General features: G+C 39.2%; 1 protein-coding gene across 1 annotated transcript; it reads right to left on the bottom strand.

Moving 5' to 3' along the window:
- Positions 1-1,365: 1,365 nt before the first annotated feature.
- Positions 1,366-20,632, bottom strand: METTL14 (methyltransferase like 14; the record flags this gene model as incomplete). The annotated part of the gene is made up of 10 exons (XM_009704203.1): positions 1,366-1,874; positions 5,124-5,334; positions 8,010-8,126; positions 9,485-9,577; positions 12,054-12,195; positions 13,754-13,844; positions 15,829-15,916; positions 16,321-16,401; positions 19,654-19,741; positions 20,598-20,632. Coding segments are annotated over 10 exons (1,260 nt in total), but the record flags the coding sequence as incomplete, so codon positions are not given.
- Positions 20,633-20,635: the final 3 nt, after the last annotated feature.

Here is a 20,635-nt window from a genome sequence, read left to right as displayed (position 1 = left end):
ATACCCAGCCACTCTTCAGATGTGCCAATGAAACGCAGGACGAAACCAACCGTAACCAACAGCCGAGTTCCCCGTGCACTGCGGCCATCAGTCCCTCGCTAAGCACACTACCAAGGCCGTGGAGTTGAGCAGACCCTAACAATTTCTGTGCTGAGGCTTCCTGCACCAAAAGAAAATGTACTGCCCGCTCTTTTACAGCAGTAGGGAAGAAACCACAGTACAACTCAGCAATTCCAAAGCTTCAAGGAGAACAAATCCACAAAATATTAAGAAAAATATTTCAACATTAGCTTTGATAAACAAGTTTAATAATCCACTACTTTACAGGACAGTTGTTTAAAAGCTAGGCTTCAACAGAGAAACATTATAAGACTTAAAAGCCAATTTTGCAACACCTAACATTTTGGGACTTGAACAGTCAGGTTTGTTCAGCCTACCAAGCACTGACCACGAAGTTCAGAGTTGTGGTTTTGCTAAAACCAAATATGGTACATACCAAAGTGAACCGCTTTCTTTTCACACGGTACTCCGGAGCTGATCACCGACCATCTTATTTCCAACAAGAACGTGGGCAACATCCACAGGCAAAGCCAAACACTCAGTGCGATGACTGCACCCTCATTACCCAGGTGATTACTTCCAGGAGGCGCTCACTCTTACAACATCGCCCCACATTTCCAACACGACCGCCAATCAGGTCTTTCTGCTACCTACACGGCAATGCTCTGCAATCAAACTGGCGTTCCCTACCAAAGAACAAGGCTACTATGAACAGATGCTGGGTGGAAATCCCTACTCAAGAACCAATCCAGACCTACACAGAAGTTCTGGGCTGCTCATAAATGCACAACTTCCTGCTTTCCATGAAGCACAACACACAGCTGCACAGAATTGTCACTCTCCCCACTACAGACATGAAAAGCGAGTGCATATACACCACAAGTGACAGGTGAACTTGTTCCCTATTCCCAGGAATAATCTGGGAAATTTAAACCAAAGAAGAAAAAATAGAAATCTATTTATTCAATCTGCTCCTCGGCTTCAGAGGAGTTAAAATAGGTGTCGATACAGATACAGCACTTTTTCTTCCATGAGTACGTCTGCTATGGTCATGCAATTCAGAACTGCATTTCATGCCCACTCCATTGTATTAATCCAAGTCAGTCCAGACCTGAACCTCCAAAGAAGGAAGAGGAATCCATGTTTTGGAGAAAACGACAGTTAAAGCCCACAACTTGCAAGTTTCAGAAGGGAAGAGCAAGGATCTTCATTCCTACCGTGGTCTGAGGAGATGGTGCTCTCTGCTTTGACAGACAGAAGCTGTCAGGAGGCCGAGTTCAGTGCTGTGAGGTGCAGGGCCCTGCCTGCCCGGTGAGGTGATGTGCCGAGCCGATCACTGGAAGGCAGACTATCTGTAACTGCTTGCACCAAAACCAATTTTAAAAGTCACCTACAGCTTGAGTCCCCAGAATAACTCACTTTAGCAAAAACAAGACTAAGAAAAAGATTCGGAGATGAGGCGTAGGGCCGGGGGAAGAAGCAATTACCTAACAACAGTCATCAGCGGGCGGGGAAGCCTCCTCTATGGGTACCTCCACGTCCCCCTCTGAAGCCACCTCTCTCACCCCGAAAGTTAGTTCTGTTCCTCTCTCTGCCCCTTTCTCCTCGGCCTGCTGAGGTCCCTCCTCTTCCTCCTCCCCTCGGCGCACCACCTCCCCGGTCAGACTTGGACTTAGGTGGTGGTGACTTGGGCCGAAGTCTCTCAATCTCTTCAGTACAGCCGGTCAGGTGAGAATTTGGAGCTGTGAAGTACGAAGAATACGTTTCTGCGTTGAAATTGCTGTTTGTGAGGGTGGGTCCTACAGTCAGCCAACCTAGGGAACAAAACCAGCGTCAGCAAAAGCAAGAACAATTTCATGCTTCAAGGCCAGTACTGTCCTTTTCCTAGTAAATGAACGCTCAAGTGACAGGGACAGACACTAATCTACACGTCACCTGTATCGACTGGAATGGAAAGGTTACCTCTAGGAAAGCCAGAGGTGTTGAGAAGTTCAGATTTTAGTTTGATATTTCTAAGGGCTTCTGTTCTTTTTTTTTTTTTAATTACATATAGCTATGGAAACATTCATGTTGTGGTTTCACAAGACCCCTTCCCCCTCCTTCCTACTTGTTCTTACACCACAACAATGTTCTCCAGCCCCTCTGCGACCAGACTAAACCAGGTCAGTAAAGTCATCTCGTTTAAAAACGATGTCATCCTCCTTCTCCCCTTTTTAAAAGGCATTTATACTTGAATTAGGTAGTTTTGTCTCCCGAAACCAGTTGTGACAGTGCAGCACAGCATGCTGGAAGCACATACGTGAAAACACAAAAAAGTAACAATTCTGTTGAAGCCCAGATGATGTGCAAACAGACCTTAAAATAAACCTTAAAGAGTTAAATTAACCTCTTTATGCACAGTCAGTGGGCACTTTGGCTTCGCCAAGAGAATCAAGGCAGGCAGACATTTAAAACAAGCACGTTCCTGTATCTTCATATGAGGAGCTAAAATAGCATTTGGACCTAAAATGGGGCTCTTAAAATGGCACTAAGGCTGCTTAAAAATATCCGTGGGAATTTAATTTTCAATTGTATCATATATTAAAGAAGAAAAGTGTAGTCCAGTGATCTTAACAACATGCTTTAAGGAAAGCAAGAATTAAAAAAAAACCCAAGATCAGTTCTTTAACACTGTTCTCTTTACTCTGGGAATTTCCGTAACATTTACCTTGATCCCTGCACATTTTTTAAAAAGTAAAAAAAAAAGAGAGAGAGGTTTAGGTTTGCATACTTCAGAGCACTGTGAGGATCTGTGATGAGTTTAGGATTTAAAGTATGCAATGCAATTCCAGGGTAACCACCGAATTTTAAAAATACAAAAGTTGAATTGGACTAACATGACCCTGTAGCACATTAACATAAAAGAATTCAGCTACAACAGCATTGAATACCTGAACAATGACTTTCGACAAAACAAAACAGCCCCCCTCCACACCTCCAGTATCCAACAGAATTAAGACTGACATCACCATTAAAATTCAAGCCAAAGGCCAGTCAAAGAATAGGAATGGCCAGTAACCACTACTCTGTAATCATATGAGCAAGAGAGAAACAACACTTGGAAATTTATTTCGGTAACTTACTGCTTGCAGCTTGTATACTGATACACATTCTATTCCAACGGCAGTAAAAGAATAAGCAACTTTTTTGATACCGTAAGAATTAGCATTCACGTGCAGCAAATCAGGCCATGGATGGACTTCTATCCACGGCTCCTCTCTCATCCAAACTATTAATCTCTGTTTAGGGGAAAACTGTTATTGCTAAACAAACCTAAGGCAAGTGCAGCTACAGCACTTGCCCCGCTCACATGCCCCCCTACTTATTTTTGAAAAGGGCCACAAATTTACCATAAATTGTTCAGAGACCAACGCTCACAGAATCGATCAGTACGTGAGGTATGAACACACGAGGTATAAAGTCTGTCAATTCAAGCATTCATTGGCAGTTGAAAGGAACAAGACTGTTGAATTGTATTTCACATTGACAACAGACAAAAGTCTAAAAACGTGTCAAAAGAGATTTTCTTCTTCTAGACTGTATTCTCCTGCAGTGAAAGTCCTTCACCACTTATGCATGAGAAATTGAAAGGTCTGTCCATCGAAACAAATAAAATGCAGTTCCCTTCAATGTGATCCATATATTTCCATGCATTTTTTATCCTGCCAGATGCAGCATCCAGTGTAAGACACTGGGTCTTCAGACAGTGGCAACAGGACCAGTGCTAAGCTCACAGGGATTTATAGTCAGTTTAGAGAAAGAAACCATGCTTCCGAGAAGTGTAAACACATGGCACGTGGGGAAAAAAGAAATCTCACCTGAATTTTGTTATACTCACTGATGAATTAAACACATGAACAGGTGAAAATATTGGTTAACAGAAAACTTTCTTCTGAAAAAAATCAATAGAATTGATAGCTGTCATAAACTTTCCAAACAGCACTGGTTTGTGACTGACAGATCTTCACATAAACCAACAACGTATCTCCTTCAGATCCACTGTCTGACCTATGACATAGCTCTGGAAGCCTCTTTGGGACACCAATATGAATTTTACAAGCAGAGAATTCTGCTACTCTGTCTTGCAGATGATAAAGGCATTTCAATTTTTAGAGCTAGTCTGGAGTTTACTTCACTATTAAGTCCAAAAATAGAAGTTTAATAGAAAGGAAATATTCAGAATATGAACCTAAAGAGATAGAAATGATAGATTTCAGTATTCTACTGGAATACTGAATATTTTCAGCATTATCTTCAATTAGAGATAACATGGAGAAAACAAAAGCATAAAAGTCTTACTGTTTGAGCAAGTATTTACTTCTAAAAATGAGTATTTATAAAACAGTGAATATTTATAAAACAAAACTTAACAGTAAGCAGCCTTAAACTAGATTTGTGACTTGGTCTTGCTGCCAAACATAATAATAATAATAATAATCATAGAAATTATAACCTAACTGCAATATCACTTAGTAGGGTTCTAGATGATGCTCCTGCAACACAGGCTGAGGATTCACCCCAAAACAGATATTCTTGCTAAGAAAATACGCATGCGAGATCTTCAGTTCTAGTAAAATTTCTGCTCTTTGATCACGAGGGACAGAACGTTAAATAGAGCAGAAGTCACTTTGCCACTGTCACAGCGTTGGGAGAACGATCAAGTGATGCCACAATCTCTCTGTTGCTGAACATGAGGCCAGTTAGTTATCTGAACGGGAGGGTAGGAAACCTTGGACATTTCTCCATCCAGGAGATTTTCTCACTCCCGACTACATTTCCACTATGGAGAAGTCACCAAGAAAGCTCATCTGGCTTTCTGTGGTGTCATAAACCCATGGTGGGGGGAATGGGGTTATACACAGAAATACACAGTTACTCAGATGGTGCAAGTCCTGGCAGAAGAATCATGCATTAGGATTAGCCATTATTGTCTCTGCTTCCAACAAGTGGCCTCAGATGATGGAAGAGGGTTATTAAAGTTAATTAAAATGTAACCATTTGACAAAAATAAACATAACAGTTACCTGGTCGAATTGTACTGTCCCTTCCAAAAAGATGAAGGCGTCGTCGCCCAAGGCAGAAATGCTCAATGATGTGAAAAATCTCTACAGGTTTTTCTATGTTGCCAATTTCAGGCTCTTCTGTGATGATTAGGTCGATATCGACATTAGCATGGATGAAGTCACCATCTGTACTGCGACGCACAGTCCCTTTAATGCCCATGAGGCAGTGCTCCTACGCACCAGAACACAGAAGAGTACCTGTCACACGCCACACATACTGCTACAGCACCGATGTCCGTGGTTTGAGCACAACAGAGAGAAGAAATTCTCAGCAGAGTAGAGCCCACTCTAATACAGAGAAACTCTGAAGCATGAACTAGAACAGGACAAGCTGGAGCTGCCAAGAGAGCCTTTTGAAAACAAAGCAGAGAGTAGTTTAAGCTACCTGGCTTGACGAACCACACTACGAAGTGGTAAAACTCAAACAAAGGCTGAATTAAGGTATTTGGACTTCTTCAATTACAGAAAAGTTAGAGCTTTCAGTTGGAAAGGATGAGAAATTCCCACAAGGAAAGAGAGTACAAGGTGATGGCTAGAGTAAGGGAATCGTTATTAATTATGATTAATACTAGTATCAACATTCTGATCCTAACTTTAGTCATACAACTAATTTTCAAAGTTCCCAGTCATAAACAGCCAGTCAGTGAAAATAAGATGTACTTTTTCATATCGTACCTCTGTAACAAAAGTAGCCTTCACCCTCAGATGCCTTTCTAGAAGATATCACTGCATCAAAAAAGTAAACTACTGTCAAACTGTCAATGCACTCTCAGTCAACTCCATCAACATTAAAAACTTCTTTAACTGTCATATGCATTGCTTTCCTCTAAAACGTTGCAGATCGATTTAAGTGGCTAGTATGTAGAATCTTTGAGTGAGGAATCACCATCATTGGTACAGGATGAGAAGAGGGTTCTACATACTCATTTCAGAGTTCTGTTTCTGGGAATATTAAGCTCAGATGAGCAATTTTCCCCAGTATCATAAAATAACCATCCACTATGCGCCACCAGATGGCTCTAAAAAAAGTTGCAGACAAGAGTATGCAATCATTTCCAGATTTTTGGCAAGGATTTTAAGAGTTAGTGAATACATATGAGAGGCAGAAGAGGTGACCTGTCAAACCTATGCAGCTGGTCAACTGCACCCAACCTACAGGGCTTTCGGACCTTAAACTTAACTAAATAAAAAGGCATAAAAATAAAAATTACCCGTCAAGCAAAGCCTCGTAAATCTAGGATTTAGAAGAACTATCCAAAACTTTTTATTTTTGTAACACATGGAATGTCTTCGTTACTACCTTAGATTCTACAACCGGTGGTAGAGCATAAAGTGTCCACCTAGAGAGGTGCCCAAACTAAACACAATAGGATAGCATTTGCTGTTGGGATCATTGATAACTACATCTTGCACAACTGACTATTTATTTAGTCAGAATAAACTAGCTCAATTTTCAATGTTTATTATAAATAGTGACCTCAGCCCAACCCTTGCTCAATAAACAAAGAAATTCTCTAATACCAGAAACTATTCTCCTCTGTTAAACAAAGACATAAAGTCCCCTCCCAAATCCTCCTGTGTTAGTTTTAACCTCTCCCTCATGAGTGAGCTGCACAGATTTGCAATACTGTTTGCAATAAACATACAATATTTATAAATGTTTGTAACTAACACACCACACTTTCAAACAAAGTTCAGATTAATGTAAATGCAAGTCAAAGAAAGATTCCAGATATCTTAAAAGGGAAGTTTATACTCCTAAAAACCAGCAAATCTGAGACAGAGTTGAGGATGTTTAATACTAACGAACGATTAATGAATGTGGAATGAGTCCTGAGGTTAAATGATACTTTAAATTATTAAATTGTCAGCCAACTCTGTTTTCAGTAAAACAGCCACAGTTACACCCACATATACCCAATCCAATTCTTTATTAATCCTATCTAGATTTTTCTAAGGTTTTGAATAACGTACATTTGCGCCTGTTAAATCAGAAAACTTTTTTTTCTCTGCACCTTCTTCAATACACGCCCTGCAAACACACCTCTAAGAAACTGTTGGCTTTAAACCAAGTTGACCGATTCTGCCACTTGTGCGTGGCAGTCATCTTCAAGAAGTCGGGAGATGCCGACTGAGCTACGGTCCCTAACAGTCCTCTGTCTGCTTCAAGCTCTGGGCACAGACCTGCACGTGTGTACTTAGAACCATTAGCTAGTCTTCCAGAGTTATTTTTTATAATTACATCCATTTATAATCTACAGTTTTAAAGTCGTCTTTTGACATTAAATTTAGTCAAATTCTACTGCTAAGTTTAGTTCCACTCAAAAGGTGTTCCTCCGCCAGCATGTTTTCTCCTCGATTCTGGAAAGGAGCTTGTGTTTTACACAAAAGGTGTTGCTAACTGCTTATTCACCACTCGCCCATAATTGAAACCCAGAAGTCAAAAACATTGCAGTGTACACTAACATTTTCTATTCAGTTTCCATCTTCCCTCTCACCATCTCATTCTTGTTCCATCAATCTACAGACCCTCCTCAGCTACCTGCGTTTCAACAAGGCTCAAGTGAGTATCACAGTGAGAGGACTGCAACAGAAATTTACCAAGCAGGGTTAAATGTAGATGAAACTTCTGCACCTCACACTGACGCAAGTCAAGAAGGGGACAGAAGTTCATCGCTCATCCTATGAATATGTTTATTTCCATACAATGTACTGCGCAGAACAGAAATCTGAAGTCCTCACATCTGCTTTTCTGAAAGCGTGTCGCCAACTGCTGTGGAGATCAGGTGTTTCATTAGCATGAAGAGACAGGATGGGAACAGAGGAGAAACTGAGCCAAACCTTTACCTTTGTTCTCTGGAAAACAGCCTTAGGGTCTAGAGTCTTGGTCTTTCCAGGATTGTTCTTATTCGTTTTAATCCAACAAATGTCCTCACATCTTCTGTAACCCCATTTGCGTAGACACTAAATATTATAGACAGATAAAACAGTTCACACTACACCAAAACCTTAGGTAACCTAAACTGAACACTCATAGAGGTACTTGAGTTTTCATAAAGCATAGCTGGAAAAGAAATCAAGCTGCAGCACCCTAACACCAAAAAAAAAAAAAAAAAAAAAAAAAAAAGAGATATCTAACCACTGCACAGATCCGCTATGGAACTCTGCACTCATTTTTACCTAGTGATGCTTAAATTTAATCAAAAATCAGTCTGACCAACATAGTGATCAGCTGCCTTGGTCCTGTCTCCACCAATAGCTGCACTCTGGTAGTTTTTCACATCAATGTAAAATTCTATGAATGGAAAGACAGATAGCCAAAAGCCTTTGCTACCATTTTGTGGTTTTTCCTTTATCTGTAAAAAAAAAAAAACACCACCACCACAAAAACCACCAAACCACACCCAAAAAACAAACCTACCAAAAAAACCCACCCCAAAACCCAACACATTGACGTGACTTTTTAGTCCTTAACTCCTCTAAGTGTAGTCTTGGAAAGGGAAGAAATTGGGCATTAAGGACTCAAGCTAATTTGGCTGTTAGAACTGTTCAGCTACTATGAACATGTCTATGACCAAAATCAATCTGACCGAAATAGCTACTTTAACCAACCTCAGAATGAAAAGCAGATAAAACAAACAGATTAGTAACCACATGGTGCCCTTTAACAAATGCCATATTGTTTTAATAGAAAGCACTGCCCAAACTAAGCAAAGAATGTCTCAGCACAGCAAGAGCCGATTAGAAATTCTTATTCCCCCATCCTCCACACAAGCAGTGCTACCCTGGCATACAGAAAGATTACTCCAGAACTCCAAGATCTTATAGGGAAATAAAACTTTGCAGAGCTAAGATCAAACCGACTTCAACTGCAGGTGTTTTCTGAAAATAAGCAGTGCTATGCACACAATTTTATCTCACTTTATGAAACAGTAGCACCTTTCTACTAGAATGAATATGTCTGGCAGAAAACTATTAAGGCTTCTGATAAAAAAAAAAGTTGTAAATGCATTCAACGTGGCAACCTGCTCCTATGGCAGCATGGGCACATCAAAACCAAGACGGCAGTACAGCTTTCTAGACCCTACAGAATTACGCTTCCTCACATAGTCACAGCAACTCATCTGGAAAATAACAGTATTGAAACAGTTAATGCCAGACACACTTAAATTTATTTAATCCACTTAAAATTATATATCCTCTACCACAGTAACAAAACATCTCTCAGCAGTTACAGTTGAGAATTCTATACAGAAAAAGTCAACGATAAAAATAAACTCTTAAGCCTGTCCCTGATAAATTGAATTAAAACATCATCTTACCACTCGGCCAAGATCCAGACCCTCGCCTGAACCACACCATAGAAACACAAATGACCTTGGGGCTGCAATTTCTTCAATTTCCAATTTCATGATCTAATGATAATAATAGTAACAAAAGTGTTTCTGAATTAGATATAAATTACCAATTATATCAGGAAGAACATTTAATAAATGTTGAAGCATTATCACAGAAACCATCAGGAAGCATTTTTAATAAAGATGTTAGTCTGTATACCATTCACGGGCACTCTCTTAAAATTGCTTTCCAGGAAGTACATTGTAAAAGTTACCTTATCGGCACCCAAGTGCATGTTTTCAACACAGCTGATGACAAGCTTAATTATCCTTTTTAACAGAAATTCTATCTGTACCAAAAATTCTAGACTTAAAAGACTAATACAACCCACGGGATTTACCCCCCCACCTCGCGCCCCTAAAGCTCTGCTTCATTTTATCATTCCATTGGTAGGAAAAAGATTTAGTAACAGAGCAATAGTGCTCTGTTTCTTTTCAGCCCTGGAGTTACTTATGTGAAGCTTGTGAAGACACATTAAAAAAAAAAACCCACAACAGCTTAATTCCTATTACTACATAGGAAAGACATTCTCTCCATTTTCACTTTTATGAAAAAAGCAACAAGAATTTGTCAGGACAGTGGTTCAACAATGACAAATGAGTAACATTCAGGATGAAATAACTTCGGATGCAAAGCATCTGTTACTCATTACAAGTTGAAAAGATTCATCTGTAACTCGCTAACACATCAAATCAAGCTTCATTCAGTGCCATTGTGAAGAAAAATAATGCAGCAGAAGCCATTCTAAGAGGATATAACTCCCAACTAAGAGGATGACTCCTGCCTTCAATACTTGTAGGGTTTTTTTTAACCCCCGGGCAATGCTGCCAGGCACCGTTTTTGCCTGACGTAACAGAATGGCTAACACAGAAGGTCTCTATTCCTTAACGTGTAGTTACCTCATCTCTTATCACAGGCATGAATGCCTTTGTTTTCAAATTCATTCCTTAAAGGTGCATTGAATTTTATTTTGTTCTCATAATCCGTTAGTTTGACCGATTGACTCCTGAAGTTCTGGATGTGCAGGTTTCAGCCTACAGACAAGCTAAATCTAGTTTAAAGTAACACCATCCTTCCCCTCCCCCAAACTGCATAGGACACGGATAGGAAAATCTCAGCAACAACTGCTTCAATCTACCGATTCTCTCACATTATGACAAATTTGCTGCTAACGCAGACATAGGCCTGCACACCTTTCAGACAGGGTCTCTAAAGAATAGTTGCATATTCCTACCCATACGTCTGAACCTAAGAATTCCTGACACAGATATGCAAACACTTTTTTAATCAGCTATTGCTCTCTACTACAGATTGTCTGTTTTGTTGTGAGGGCAAGGCTGCTGCGGGGTTTTTTAGGTTTGTGGTTTTTTGTGGATTTGTTGGTTTTTTAAATGAGTAAAGTCTAGATACATAGAGTAGAACCAATTTATCGCTATTTGACATTAGCAATACAAGTTTTTGATTGAATGCCCAAGTGAAGGAATTCTCTGGTTCAATCTTGAAGAACAGGGCAACTAGGCAGCATGCTTTGTGTCATCAAATTGTTACGCCTGAAGACATCCAGCACTTCACAGCCTCCAGCCCTCACCTTGCTTTTCCAGAGCTGACTTTATTGAAAAAGGGAAAGATACCGAGTGGATCAGAATGTACTCATCAATACATCTTGAGTGCCTCCTCCTTTACAACCATCTACATGCATTACTAGAGAAAGAACTTTAAAATCTTTCGTCTAACTCAATTCTCTAAACATTTACTAGAGCACAACAAAACAAAAAAGGATGACCTAAAAAAAAAATCACCTCTTGCACACTGAGATTTCTCCTTGTTCCCAAAAAGGGGTCAGAAATCAACATGGCTTCAAAAAAACCCTTTGATGTGACTAAACAGTAAAAGAATACATAAATACAAGAAAAATATTCCACAAGTAAGGTTTACCTATTTTGTTAGTCTTCTCAGGATTGGAAGTGGTTTGATTGTTAAAATTTCCTAACCAATCAATACTTTGGAGAAAGGAGGTATGGCAATGAAGCATACTCATCTACTCTTTTGACTAGAAGACCAGCATATTAAAAAGCATACCTTAAAAATATTTTCGAGAATTTGAAGAAACAAGGGAGTATTCACAATGGATATTCTGAATTTCAACAGCAAAAACCAAACAGAAAAGAAAACTCATGGAATTTGAGGGTAGGGAGAAAACCTGCTATTACTAGATTTAAGTTTTCAACCAGGCTCAGGGAGAACAAAAAGGTATATTTAATTCATTAAACTCCTCAAAAAAACCCACGAATAATGTAGGGATGCATACAATTTAAAACTTAGTTTTTCTAAGAATCCAGACTGTTCTTTAAGAAAAAAAAAACCACCATATCCCATTTTTATTTAAAACAGATCTCTCAATATGTTTGTCCTGGTTTGCTACCAAATTAAATCCTCAAACTATTTGCTTAAATACATGTATGAAATCCTTTTCACAGCAAGAAAAATACTCACATCATCCCAGGTCCAGCATTTTTCATTGGCAGTAATGCCAGTCTCTCGGTAGTACTCTTCCAGTGGTGGTTCCAGGAGAATCACATCAAATTTGGACTTCAGTTCCCTAATATCAAAAGCTTCCAAGTCTGCTTGTAAGTACCTGTTTAAACAAAAGATGACAGATTGCTTGGACAAGTTATAACAGTGGTTTGAAAATTATACTCCACATAGCTCTTCTGTGTAGCTAGTTAAGAGTAGTGTCTCCTGTGTAGTTCATATAGCTCAAATGCATTAAATCCAGAGCAGATGCATAACCCATTCTCACTTAACCTAGGCTGGATGTTGCTCCATTAGATTTTTTTAAAAGTAGTCTCTCTCTTTCTCAAAGTTTTGAGGATTCTAATTTAGCAAGCAGGAAACAAATGCCCACACAGACTGTATAACAATAGCTAGTACAGAATCACTGAACTTTCTGTATATCCGTAGACTATGTAGGAGAAAGCATCAACATTTAAGAAGCAAACACTCACTGCCTGGCTTCTATTTTGCTTCGCTTTGGGAAAGTGGCGTATTTTTAGAATTGCCATTTATTATATGTTATGTTCAGAAGATTCTGAATCCTGGAAATGTGGTTACTTTTCACACAGTAGAAATGTACTTCCCTATCGCTATAACAAAAGCATAATTCCCACACACATTGATCTTATTAAATACAGGCTCAAATGCACTCTTACAACTGGCCTCCACACTTGCCCACCACTCACTGCTGTATCACTATCAAAAAAATTACACCCTCCCCTCAATACCTTTAACCTTAAAAAAGCTGATAGGCAGACCACCGCCTCCCCCTTCCTAAGAAAGGGTCTGGAAGAGATTATTATTCCATAAGCATATTTGGTGTTATCAGAAGGCAGCATTTGATTCCTATTTTTTCCCCTTTTGTGCTTTAAGGCTAAGAACGCCAAAACGCATCTAACTTCAAAAGAACAAGTTGAGTTTTGCAGTTTGTATCTCAGCTGTTCAGACAACTATTTCAGTGTTTTTCACGTAACTATCATGAAAGAATGCTATTTTACTCAGTACAGATTAGGGCTACAGTATATTAAATGCATTAGGTTCAGACTCCTGGGAGTAACATGCTGCATGCTTATACTAAGTCTAACGTCAGCAGAAACTCAGAGGTAATTCGAAGTTAGTAGGACAAACCACTTCCAGCCAGCCTAAACTTTTTTTGGTCTTCAACTACAAAGTAACATCTGATTAATGGATACTAAGATATTAGCTGAATATTATACCAAAAAAGCTGCTAGAACAGCAAAATTATATTAAGAGGCCAATTTTTTAAAGCTTTTTTTTTGTTATTGTAAACTGCATGATATCATGAGATTCACAATCATATGATGTTCTTTTAGATCCCAAATTAAAGCCTGCAGCCCAAGCACTTGACAGTTCAGTCTTAAAAACCAAAGCTTTAGATACTATAAATAATCACACACAGGAAAGAAAATCTAGTTTATATACTATATTAAACATCTAGATTAAACTAACAAAAACAAACTGATTTTATTCTTCTGAAGTTTAAATTGATTAATTTGTATATACAAGCAGAAATAGAAAATGTAAATTCTGAGCAGGTGCTAAAGATAGAGATTTGCAAAGCAGACAGCTAACTTCAAACAGGTCTGGAGAAGAAAGGCATTTTCCACAAAAACACTTACATGGGAGGAGTGTTAGATTTAGATATCAGCTCATCCTTCAATCTGATGAGCTCTCTAAGTTTTGGATATTCTTCAAACCTATCTGCTAAGCCTAAGAAGAAGAAAACATGAAGTTAACAACTACTTAGAGTAAAACTGTATCAGTTAAGCATTGTCCAGTATTCCGAATAGGTCCAAATGTTAATACTTAGCCTCATTTTGGTTTTTGTTAGAAAAAAAATCAAACCCTTCAAAGCAGTTGTTTGTTCAGTACTTCACAAAAGCCTCCTGCCTTCACCCAGTTAACGACAGCTGTTACTGAATGTAATGTCTATGCTCTAATCTTCTCTAGAGCACTACAGTGATCAGTTCACAACTCCTTTTATCAGAAGGAAACAATCTTTCATCTAAACTAAAAATGCGAGAATGGTGAGAGAAAGTTTTAACCCCCCCCCCCCCCCTCCATAAATTTCTATTAAGCTCTAACATCCATTTACAGATTACTGTTATTTAACGGTTGAAGGCTGTTCCTAAGGGGGCCACTGGGGTGTGGCCGGTTCCCTTCGGCAACCGTTACATTGCGATTTGGTACTCTGGTGTCAGTCATGAAGATCTGAATACATGTTTATTTATTTATTGGGTTCCCAGACTTAGTTTTATGATGTTAATTTTCAAACCTTTCATACGTACAGAGTGCAAAACCCTAACGAGGTTTTCTGCAGCAAACTTTTAAAAAAAGAAAAAGAACAAGTAAACTTTTCAGTATATTACACTCCCCCTTCAAAAAAGCAAGTAGGGACAGTAGGACAAACAAACCCCACAGGTCTCTGCCTCTCTACTAAAAGCAACATGAAAAACATGTAACTGGGTGTTCTGGAACCGCTACTTCCCTACAGCTTTTTGTAGGGCCACGTCCAATTACACAGTAGCACCTAAGCAGAGTTTTGATCCTCATGTAGAGAACGTACGCTAATCAACATGCAACTTGACATACCTCATCTCTAATAAAGGGTCTACACTAACTGCTTCTGACACTTTCACTTCCATATTAACACTCATAGAACAATTTGTCCAGGCCCTTGCCAGCTGTTTATGCAGCACAGAAGTCAGAGTAAATAACATGGGCTGCTATTTCTTCGTACCCATCTTATTTTAAGGAAGAGTGTGTAACTATCTCAAGTACATCACCGTGAAGCCCAGATGCTTTTCAGAGAAAGACATAACCGAGTCAAAACAGCCTGGTTTTCATACTAAACATTCAGATGTGTTTCACAGAAGCATTCACAAAATACAGAGAAGAAACAAACTAACTGCCTCAACAGGCAAACAAAACCTCTTTGGGTTGGCATCTATAAACAATACACACTTGCCCTGACAATCTTAAACTTGACAAAATACAGAGAACTGTTGCAGAAAACTGCAGAGGCAGATGTCCTGCTTTTTTAAAAAAACAAATAACTACCAGGCACCCATTCTGGGAAACAGGACCAAACCACACATTAGTTTTAGAAAGATTAAATTCACGCCTAATAGAGAAAGATTCAGTAACAAGTTCAGTGATGGCTGGATGAATATAAACTTAAAAAAATAACACCCTCTAAACTCAATAATATGTTAGGCCTTCTAATGAGCTGTCAGCAGGTACATAATTTAGCCGGTAAATATTATCCATATTGCTTATGGACTTAAATAATGTATTTTCCGTACTTTACATGCTACATGCATTCTTGGAGGCAATACAGTCCAGGAATTAGCTGAACTGTCAGTTATTCAACTTCCAAAGGTTTCAAGATCTGCTCACTGGACTCATCTACTTTCTGGAACTAAAAGAGCTTGGCTTTGAAAAAATCTTCCTGGTTAAATACTTTCAAATAAAACCACGAGTAAGAAGAGCCTTGGTAATAATCACCTTCTAACTGATTAAAAATAACCTATATAAATTTAAATATTGATACGTGTGCACACAAAGAGGCAAAACTATGAAGTATATGTGTACTTACATTTCCCAGTAACTGTAAGGAACTAAGAAGGGGAAGAAAAAGAAGTGCTATTGAATAAAATGAGTTATCCGCAAACAGTTACTGACTATGACATACCAACATCTCTGATGAAGTTCTGGGGTCTGTGTCCTGTATCCACAAAGTGTTGGCAGTAATCGTTGTGTGGATTTAAGCTCTGAGTACCCTGGAGAACAAAAGGGAGTTCAGTGAGAGCAAGGAGGAGATAACTGGGGAGACACACACACCCCCCTCCCACATGTTAGTCTGATAAATGGGAAAGTAATGATTTTTTTTTTTCCTCTTTTCAACATGCCTTTATAAGCTATGCTAGTCAAGACTGTCATTGTGGTTTTAGTTCCAAATCAGGCCCACCATTACTACAGCTCATTGTAAGTTGATCCAGATCTTTAGTCAGATCAATGTAAACACTAGTTACAGTCATATCTTCCACAGTAAACTCCCATACCTGTGAATTCCAGTCAATTTCTTTAGCCTTTAAAGCTGTATTTTAAATACCATCAACTGCAGAAATAGTTCAACACAACTATGCCAGCTTTAACTTGACTTCTAATTGCAAGAGCAGCTCACCTTAAGAAAAGTACTGGAATCTTTGTAAATCTCTTCTTCATAGGGCAGGTTCTCTTCGTCTTGCTGCAGCTCTACTTCATCCTTGGAAATAAAGCAGATATTTGCCCTCTACAACTACCTGAAAGGAGGTTGTAACGAGGCGGGGGTTGGTCTCTTCTCCCCAGTAACTAGCGATAGGACAAGAGGAAACGGTCTCAAGTTGCACCAGGGAAGATTCAGGCTGGACATTAGAAAGAACTTCTTCACTGTTAGAGTCGTTAGGCATTGGAACGGGCTCCCCAGGGAGGTGGTGGAGTCACCATCCCTGGAGGTGTTCAAAAAACGTTTAGATGTGGTGCTTCGAGACATGGTTTAGTGGGTTTAGCGGGCATGGTGGCATCGGGTGTACGGTTGGACTTGATGATCTTTGAGGTCTCTTCCAACCATAATGATTCTATGATTACAAGCATGCAAGATCATGCTGTTTCTCTCCTCATTATGATTCTGCTTCTTAAGGACAGAAGCAGGCTGTCTACAAACAGAAGTCTCCTAAAACAGTAGATCATGAATGGTTCCAACTTCAGTTTTGGAAAGGAAAAAAAAAATTACCTATTCCCAAAAAGGTCTGCCTCTCATTAATGAGGACAGTGTTACTGGGAAAGGCTCTGAAAGAATAAAGTAAGAAACCCTTCATTTCTAGACCTTGACAGTGTAGACAGTGATTTACAAGATGTAGAAGTTTTAATTTTTGTCCCCCCAAAATTTCACTCCTTGGACTAAAGCAAATGAGGTATTTTGCTGAGGTTCTTCTGTAGTAGAACCTTCAAAAATTTGTATCTACTCAATTATCTCTTATGTTCCAACCTTAGCAGCTGAAACCATCTCCTCTATGTAAATCTGTTAAAGTCCACACTTTGCAGAACCAGCACACAGTACAAGCCAGTACTTCATTTGGACTGTCCTTAAAAGTAACTAAAATTTCCCATTTTGTAGTCTCAAAATTTGCAGGAAATAGGAACTGTATTGCAGCTCTCTTCCCCAGTTACTATGTCACCAACTGTTCGTTCATCAGATTTCTGGACTTCAGAGATCTGTCACACTGACTTACTCTGAACATCCAACATAGAACTGCGAGAACAGAAACAAGAGAGTCACTTCTTCATGTGACTTTCTGTTTTCCCACTGATCCTGGAACAACCCAGTATATATATTATATACAAATAAAACTGAAGAACCACTAAATAATATCATCTACCATATTTTAATAGGATGCATGTGCTCTTTCATACATTACTGATTACAACAGAAATCTTAACCAGTTAATATAGTGATTCATGTGAGGAGAAAAGCAGTCTCAAGGCGGAAATATGAAAAAAGACATTTTAACACATAGAAATAAAAGGAAAGATGGAGAATCAGATTTCTCATAGAAAAGAACTCAACTTCTCCCCCTCCAATATACACCTTAAGTCAAAAGGTGCAGAGTAGAGGCTGTTATTACTGCTGCATTTACCCTATGCTACATAAGCTGTCTGAAGGCAGAATGAAAAATCAAGCGTTCTCCCTATTTTGACCCCTCCAGCTGTTGAAATCTTAAAATAAGCTCTGTTTCTTTCCCATTTGGAGCTTTGAACCAACTTCTGAAATGCCTGCTGTGATGAATAGGTCACAGATTCCCCCTCCCCATTAGACAGGTGAAGAACTGAGATATAGTCTTTTTTTTGTTTGTTTAACCAGACCAAAAAGAGAAAGATTACTATCAGAAACAACAACAGTGTTTACAAGGAAAAGGAATGAACAGCAGACAAGCAGCAGCAGGTGGTATTCAGGCAAAAAAAGCTGAAAGCTTGAGTTTTACTAAAAATTGCTTATGCCATCATAAGCTTACATCTGTTTCCTCTCTTCAATCTTCTTCTAAATGTTAGTCTTCTGACGATAAGCACTTGTTAGATACCTACTTCTGAGTCATCCCAGTTCTCTTTATGCCTTCATAAGTGATTAAAAAAAGTCTTGTGGCCACAAACAAAAAGCCCACACCACCAACTTTCAAAGGGTAAAGGACACAAAGCAGAGACCGAATGAAATTAACACTAGTACAAGATACTAGGTTCTTGTACATTAATCATCCCTGTTTTCCAAATCTGGTATATTGTTGCAGAGTTAGGGGAAACAAAAACTACCCACAATATTCAAGCTACATTAAGCAATTATCATGATTCAACCAAGTCAGATTTTTTCAGCCTCCAGAACAATGGCATAGAAGCATCCCAGGTTCACAGGTCACTGCTTGCAGAAACAAAGTAAAACAGCTGCGTCAAATCAGGCTGGCAGACAGCAAATTTGAACCACAGGTATTTTTGTACTTCATACAAAGTTAAAACTTCAACACTCTTTGCCACAAAACACTGTTGATACCAGACATTTATACAGGTTCAAACAATTGAGTAAATTCACATGGGGAAGGGGAGAGGTGGAGCAATGACAACTCTCAGAAGGCTATGAAAAGCCTGGGAGCAGCAGCAGCAGGTAGTCCAGTCCCATTCTGTCAATTCCAAATACGGACTAGGGAGCTCAACTAACCCTAGTACCACTCTTACAGTTCCACGAAAACAAGAGTATTGTAGAAGTTCTTTAGAACCGCAATTCAACTTTTTGACTTTAAAACATCCATTATTCTTTTTTGCCAATAATGCATCTCTTCCCCATATCTCCCACCTCTATGATCTGCAGTGCAGAGTCACGCTCCAAGACAGAAGTCAAGCTGCAGCCTTGCTGCCCTGTATTTTCACATCAGCCCAATGCTTATTAAGAACCATCACTATAAATTTACACTTATTCTACAAAAAAAAACAATTTTTTGACCACCTCAGCCTCCCCATATCTCATCCAATGGCCTCTGCCTCTTGCTAAAGGCAAGCTTTTCTTCCGACACAAAGAAATTCTGGTCAAGATCTTTTTGTGCGTGTGCGTGTACCCAAGCGCACACACATTTTACCACTTCTTCCCGCACAAGACAGCCAGCCAGCCATGGCACACTGCCATTCCCTGCGGGTACTATCACCTAAGCCTACCTCCTCCTAGGAGAAGCACCAAATTAAGCCTCCAAACATTGGGTTCCGGTGCGTGTAGAGTTCAACGCACCTAAGCCATATCTGAAGAGAACCACTTAGCATCTATGCCCCCTCTCTTAGATCTCTGCAGTGGAAGACATCAAGGGAGATGCCATCGAGGGACATATATTTTAAAGTATCTATACATAATGCTTTTATTTTTATTTATACACACACATATTTTATAAGACCCTCAGAGATACACGAACACCAGAGAAAAGTAACTTCTTCCTTTTGCCCTTACCTTATATTCTTCAATCTCTTCCTCATCAGCTTCTCCCTCATCTGGGTATTTGCGTTTTGCATTCGGTGCAGAAGTATCATAAGCAGCCCTATAAATACGCAAAGAAAATCCTCATACAAAACAGTTTCTTTAGCCAGAAAGAACACTTCAGAAATCTCTGATAATCTGCTTTGGTTACATGTTTCTGTTACAAGTTTGAAATTATTTTGAAGCTTTGTATATGAGAAGTTCTTTGAGACATGGTTTAGTGGATTTAGTGGGCAACTTTGAGGCATGGTTTAATGGGTTTAGTGGGCATGGTGGCGTTGCATATACGGTTGGACTTGATGATCTTTGAGGTCTCTTCCAACCACAACGATTTTATGATTCTAAGTTGTTCCTCTCTCAGTACGCTTGAGATCACCACAACTTCTTAAGGACAAGATTCCTGAAAACAGGTATCTCACTTCCTCATTTTACTGTTCTAAAAGGTACATTTATTTTAACCAAAGCAGTACATCTACAAAATTAAGCCTGCTCACAGAAGAGCATTACTGTTACACATGAGAATTAATAAGCATTAGTTATTCTGTCCTAGACATGTCTGTTGTTCCATAAGAGCTTTTGAAGTAAACTGCCCTGTAACCGCTCTGAGCAAAAGTATAAAGGCTTTAGGACAATGCAGCTCGCATACTCTAAAGTCACACCTCAATTTTGCTCCACAGCAGCTTTTTAACACAGAAAGCAAAAGTTAGCCTTGATTTCCAAACTGCTACTGGAAGTGAACAACTAAACCCGACTCACCTTATTCAGAGCTCAGATGTAAGTAATTAAAGCATTTTCTTTTACCGAATTGTATGTTTTTAACTAAACGGTAAGATTCTACCCTTTGGAGCGCAGCCTTACCCTATTTCAAAGGCTTGTGTTACTATTACCCCCCCCCACACACACCCCCCGATACTGACCTACACGTTTCTCTCGTCTCAGCGATCTCCCGCTGGTC

Source organism: Cariama cristata, unplaced genomic scaffold (assembly GCF_000690535.1).
Source record: "Cariama cristata isolate BGI_N322 unplaced genomic scaffold, ASM69053v1 scaffold1447, whole genome shotgun sequence".
Taxonomy (NCBI): Eukaryota; Metazoa; Chordata; class Aves; order Cariamiformes; family Cariamidae; genus Cariama; species Cariama cristata.
Note: the sequence above shows the minus strand (reverse complement) of the source record. Positions and strands in the feature narration are given on the sequence as shown.